The 6,012-nt window shown below is 41.4% G+C and overlaps 1 protein-coding gene across 1 annotated transcript; it reads left to right on the forward strand.

Moving 5' to 3' along the window:
* Positions 1-246: 246 nt before the first annotated feature.
* Positions 247-5,355, forward strand: DMRTA1 (DMRT like family A1; the record flags this gene model as incomplete). The annotated part of the gene is made up of 2 exons (XM_084898144.1): positions 247-874; positions 4,412-5,355. The coding sequence occupies 2 exons, from the start codon at positions 247-249 to the stop codon at positions 5,257-5,259; spliced, it is 1,476 nt and encodes a 491-aa protein (XP_084754270.1). The 3' UTR covers positions 5,260-5,355.
* Between the last annotated feature and the right edge of the window lie 657 nt (positions 5,356-6,012).

Consider the following 6,012-nt stretch of genomic DNA (forward strand, 5'->3'; position numbering starts at 1 on the left):
GCGGGGTAGCCTTTCGGAGGAGCTTCCCTCTGGCGCCGGGACCTTAGCGCGGCGCCAGGCTCTCAGCCTTTCACTGGGCACCTGCGCCTCCCGGAGTCCCCAGCTCCTGGAAACCGTGGTCCCCAGCTCCCTGCGGCAATTGTGCCAAACTCTGTCCGCGTGAGGGACCCCAGACATCGCCCGGTCCCTGCACCCCCGTAGGGTTAGTGGCGGGCAGAGAGCGCGCTTCTCTGGGGCAACCCCGGAATGGAGCCCTCACCCTGCGGGAGCCGAGGCTGCAGCGGGGGACCCCGCCTGGCCCCGGGGCTGGTGGTGGCGGCCCCTGCGCCACCGGGGATCCCGCTTCCCCCAACTTTCCTGCGGCCGCCCAGCCTGCTCCTGCAGGCGGCAGCCGCGGGGAGCGGGGGCCCCCGGCCGGCGCCTGGGCTGGTGGGCGCGCTGGGCGGCGGCTGCCCGCGGACCCCCAAGTGCGCGCGCTGCCGCAACCACGGCGTGGTGTCCGCGCTCAAGGGCCACAAGCGCCTGTGCCGATGGCGGGCCTGCGCCTGTGCCAAGTGCGCCCTGATCGCCGAGCGCCAGCGCGTCATGGCCGCGCAGGTGGCCCTGCGCCGGCAGCAGGCGCAGGAGGAGAGCGAGGCCGGGGCGCTGCGGAGGCTCCTGTACGCGGGACCCTCCGGACCCTCCGGACCCTCACCCTCGGAGGGTCCCGGGGGCCGGACCTCGGGAGGCAGCGGCGGAACCCAGACCCCCCTGGAGGCGGGCGTCCCAGCGGAGGAGGTGACCGCGCTGGGACTGGAGACCTGGAGACGGGCCGGCGGGCTGGCCACCCCTGCTTCCCAGACTTTCCAGCCAGAGGACGCGGAGGGAAAGCAAGGTGAGTTGGTTTTTATTTCCCTCTTTGCAAAAGAAAATGAGTGCTCTAGGGAGAAAGTATTTGAAACAAGCAGCCTTGCCCTGGAGGCGGGCAATAAAAGTTGTTTAAAAAGCTCAGCCAAGTGGCTCAGTGGTTGAGCCTCCACCTATGAACCAGGTCACCATTCAATTCCTGGTCCAAGGGCATAGGACCGGGTGTCGGGCTGCAATCCCAGTGTGGGGCGTGTAGGAGGCAGCCGATTCATCATTTTCTCATCATTGATGTTTCTATCTCTCTCTCTCTCCCTCTCCCTTCCTCTCTGAAATACACACACACACACACACACACACACACACACATATATATGTTGTTTAAAAGAACACTAAGTTCTGGAAAACCGTTCTGCAATATGACGTGAATGTGAATGAGGGTGGTTGAGGGCCATCACATTCACTGTGGAAAAGCTTTCTGTAAGGTCCTATGGCAAAAGTGAAGGGTGAGTAATCAGATGAGCAATTTACCTTAGGCATGGAGTTTGTGCCCCAGTTTCTGTGACTTCTTCGTGTGAGTAGTCATTGAGTGAAAAGTTTAGTGAGGGGACTGCGTTTTGAGCTTGATCCGGTACCGGTTTCAGCTGTAAAACCAGAGTAAACCTTCCGATCCTGTGCGTGGGAAACTCACTGAGAGTTGAGAGTAGAGTTCCTGAGCTTTGGGGCAAACTTCTGGAGCCAGCGATAAGTGGGGAAGAGACTGGAATCCACCGAAGCCTCTTTTCATCCCAGTCTCTCCAAATTTTTAAGCATTCAACCTGCATTCCTCATTTGTCAGCCTCCTAAAGTGTAAAATGTTCCAATATTTGAAGTTTCAGCTCTTCCTATATGGAAAAAAAAATTAACTTTTCCACATTTGTGAAAACACATATAGGAATTTCAAAGTCCAATATTAGCGATTTCTTACCCAAGGAGTTTTAATTATTATTTTTTTAAATTTATCAGCCACAAATCACATTCATACACTGTGTTAAGATATATATATATATATATATATATATATATATATATATATATATATATATACATACACACACACAAATACATACATGTCTACATTTGACATATCCAAATTAACTTTTCCTGCTAATGCAAATCCCACTGTATTTTAGTGAATTTCATAGTCCTCATAGCAGTGAAAATGTTTCCAGTATTTTTTTTTTTTTTTTATCAATCCAAGACAGGTTGTATTATATGAGATTGTATGATAATGATACAGTAAGTTATTAATTAGAAAACTTCCCTAGATTATGAAAACTGCAGATCTTATATCACAGGATGTGCTTTTGATAAAAAAAACAAACTGTGTATTTACATAAGGCATATATGATTTTTTTTTACTTATGCCATTTTTTGCCCATGTTTTAGTTTATTTCAGCAGACAAAATAGACTTTAAACATTTCTTTTGAAATATCAAAGAGGGCTGAAGAGCAGAGTTATTAAACAAAACTACTATGAAAAAGAAGTAACAGTTAAAATCCTATGAATTAAATTGACAGTGAGATTTGGCTGACAAGCCTCTGCTACAGACCGATTTATGTATTTTTCTTGGAGGGGTACCAAAGTGTTCTGTTCCATGGGGCCAATTATGTTATTTTGTTCTTTGGCTCAGTTGACCCCCTTTTTTGGAAGATTAGTTTCACGGCTTTTCTAAACTGCCTCTTCTTACACAATATCCACGAGCTGTAGGAACGCACTTAATTTACTCATTCGTGAGACAAAGACTAACAGTGATTCAGAGGTGAATAAAGATTTCCCTACACAAAAGGACCTTATATTCAAAGTGAGGAAAACTATACCTATCCAAAAACTACAAGACATACTATACAATGATAAAAGGAAAGAAGTAAAAAGAGCAATAGGAGTTGAAAGAACAGATGATATAAATGATATCACAGTATTTTAAAGATACCTTATTTTCTAGATGGTTTCATGCAATCTATATTTTATTACATTATATTATACTCCATGAGTTCAATGTAATAGTTATAAATTGCTTTAGAGATAGAATGTTGATGGCTTACACGTTCAGGGGGCTATATTTAGTGAATCATCATTGTAAATAAAATGGAATGGCAGACCAATGCCAATCTCTCTCCACTTGGCAGAATTACATCAAAAGAATTTTATTTAAAGTTGACAATACTAGAGTTGTAATTTTATAACTTTTTAGGAGAAACATCCTTTCTTTCGTTGTATGTTTGATATAATGACAGCATTTTAGTGATCAAAATTTTCAACTGTATACTGACTTTAATTTTAAAATAAATCATAGATATTATTTTAGAATGTAGGACCTCTCCTTGAGAAAACATAGGAGTTTTGCAAATTGTGGTTGCAAATCACTGCTTTAGGCAATATTTGTTTTGTTGCATTCATAAGAAAGTAGAATAAGAAAGTTTGACTGACATTTTCTGAGTATCCCATTTGACAATCTACTCTTTGAAAATAGAAATGAGATAAAATATGTCAAAGGGTAAACCAAAATAAAAGTTACTTAGTGAATATATGCATTGTTATTTTTCTAAAGATATTCTTGTTTTATTAATATTCATGCTCAACCAGTTGAGGTAGAAAAATCAGATTGCTCTGTAAAAACATTTTTTTTTTTGAAAATTCCCCCTTAAGATTACAAGGGAGTTGAGATTTGAAATAAATACATAATACATTATTTTTACTACACACTTTGAAGACCCATACAGATTACAATAGTGCAATAGTGCTGTTTCTAATTTTCTCTTAGGAACAATTTGACTGTAACCTCTTCTCTCAATATTTTCCTAGGGTTGAAAAGAAAAGCCTGTATTTCACAGAGAATTATAACAAATACCAACTCACTAAAATGAAGTATGTGACTGGTGTGATTTGAGATTGGTACTGCAGTCATCATTATTGGTTTAGATTTGATATGGAGTAAACAATCTTGTTATTTATTTATTTTTTTTACATTATTCAGGTAATTTAGTTGGAACTTGCTAATGTGAGCATTAAAAACCAATTGTAGAAATGTAGCATTAGTGATTCAATAGAATATTCATTTTCATACTCAGGTTGCTTCTTCTTTTGACTTCTTACCTAAACATCACTATTTCACTCAGTTCTTTTTGCATCATGTCATTGTGAAAAGAAGACCCGCTTGGATAACAACAAAACTTAAGCGACATTTAGGAAAACCTCAAATTGCAATACTGGGTGTTACATTAACAATTTGGGATAACAATGGACTCTCATTTCTGATTCCTAAATAAGATACTGAATTTATATATTATTTAACTTTTGTGATCTTGAAATGGCATCATAAATAGCATTTCCTCACTATTCCAGCATTGGCATTTTCAAATGAGCTTTAAAAATTCTTATTCACTAAAATGTCTTACAATGAATAAGTATTACTAATATACCATGAGGGAATGAATTACTCCATCCAGCATTATTTTTGAGTAGGCAGCGCGATGTTCTGGGAAGTTTCTCCTTATTTGATTCCTCTTTATTTTTCTTTCCCCCCAGAACACAAAGAGAGTAAATGTGACTCATACGAGAGTGGACAAAAAGAACCGGTCTCCAAACCTCATCAGCTCACCCTGGGCTCATCTCCTAAGCCTGAGGGTGTTACTGGAAAACACAATCTTAGGTCATCTGTTTCAGAAAACTCAAACAAGGGTGATGGCCTGGTGTCCCCTCACCCTGGGGAGCAATCCGGAGGTGAAGAGAGTCCCAGGTCTCTATCATCCTCTGACCTGGAATCAGGAAATGAAAGCGAGTGGGCCAGGAACTTCACTGCTCCCAGGTCCAGACTTCGCACCGTGTCTTCAAGGCCAAGAGATCCTCTTGATATCCTCACCAAGATCTTCCCAAGTTACAGGCGCGGCCGGCTGGAAGGCATTCTGCAGTTCTGCAAAGGGGATGTGGTCCAAGCCATCGAACAGGTCCTAAATGGGAAAGAGCACCAGCCAGACAGCAGGGACCTAGCAAGCTCAGGAGACTTGGGAAATACAGCTTTCCAGAGAGCTTCAAACTTCAGTTTCGCTGGAATTGGTTTTGGAACGCTAGGAAATAAATCAGCTTTTTCTCCTCTTCAAGCCAGTTCTGCTTCTTACGGACGTGATTCAAGCCTCTACAGCTTAAGTCCTAGACTAGGTATCAGTCCCTTACGGCTGGCGTATTCCTCTCCGGGAAGAGGGCTACCTGGTTTCATGTCTCCGTACCTAACTCCTGGGCTGGTACCAGCATTGCCTTTTCACCCAGCTTTGGATTATGCCTTTTCGGGGATGATTAGGGATTCCTCCCACCATCCCAGTAAAGACAATATAACTGGCAGCAGACTGTATTCCAGGCTGACTCAGGACAATCTGTAACTCACCTGTCTGCTCCCCCTTTCTGAAGCATTCCTAAAAGGCATGCAATGCGACCCCACACCTACCCCCACAAACACATCTACTAATGTGTTCACTATTAGGTGAGTGGATTGCCAGGCCTTAAAGATGCTGTTTTTTTTTAAAAGCGATATAATAAACTTGAGATTTAAAGACTTCTTTAGCATTTATTAAGTGAAAGAAACATTTAAACATTTTATGTGCCTTGAATAAAGCCGTTTCGAGAAATACTTTTACTTTAAACTAACACACTTTCTCCCTAAAATATACATAAATTCCTATTTTAAAACTGTAGTTGTTTTTTTTTATTTTATTGAAAAGTGGGGTTTATAGTTGTAAAATACAATTTTAAGTTGTAAAATTATTTTTAAGAAACAATCCAGCATTATATAAAATTAACCAAAGGAAGAATTGAACAATTGAGGTATGTCTAAATAATTATTGTTTTGAATTTTTCTTTCCTTCTGTTCCTTGTACACTGGAGAGAGAAAAAAAAGTTATTCAAAGTATTTTAAAATATTTTATTCACATATACATGATTAGTAATAAGTAAAACTTCTGAGAAATTTAAATTCCTTACTTTTTCTAAATGTCTTATTTTTTATTTGTATCTGTCCTTTGTGATATCAGTGCCATTAATAAAACATTTCTCTTTAAAGTGAATGTTGTGAATGACACAAAGGCCAATGAAGTAAATCTTAGGAAAACAAGACTCTGCCATCTCCTGGCCACTAT

Source organism: Pipistrellus hanaki (assembly GCF_964339955.1).
Source record: "Pipistrellus hanaki genome assembly, chromosome: 11".
In the NCBI taxonomy this organism is placed as follows: Eukaryota; Metazoa; Chordata; class Mammalia; order Chiroptera; family Vespertilionidae; genus Pipistrellus; species Pipistrellus hanaki.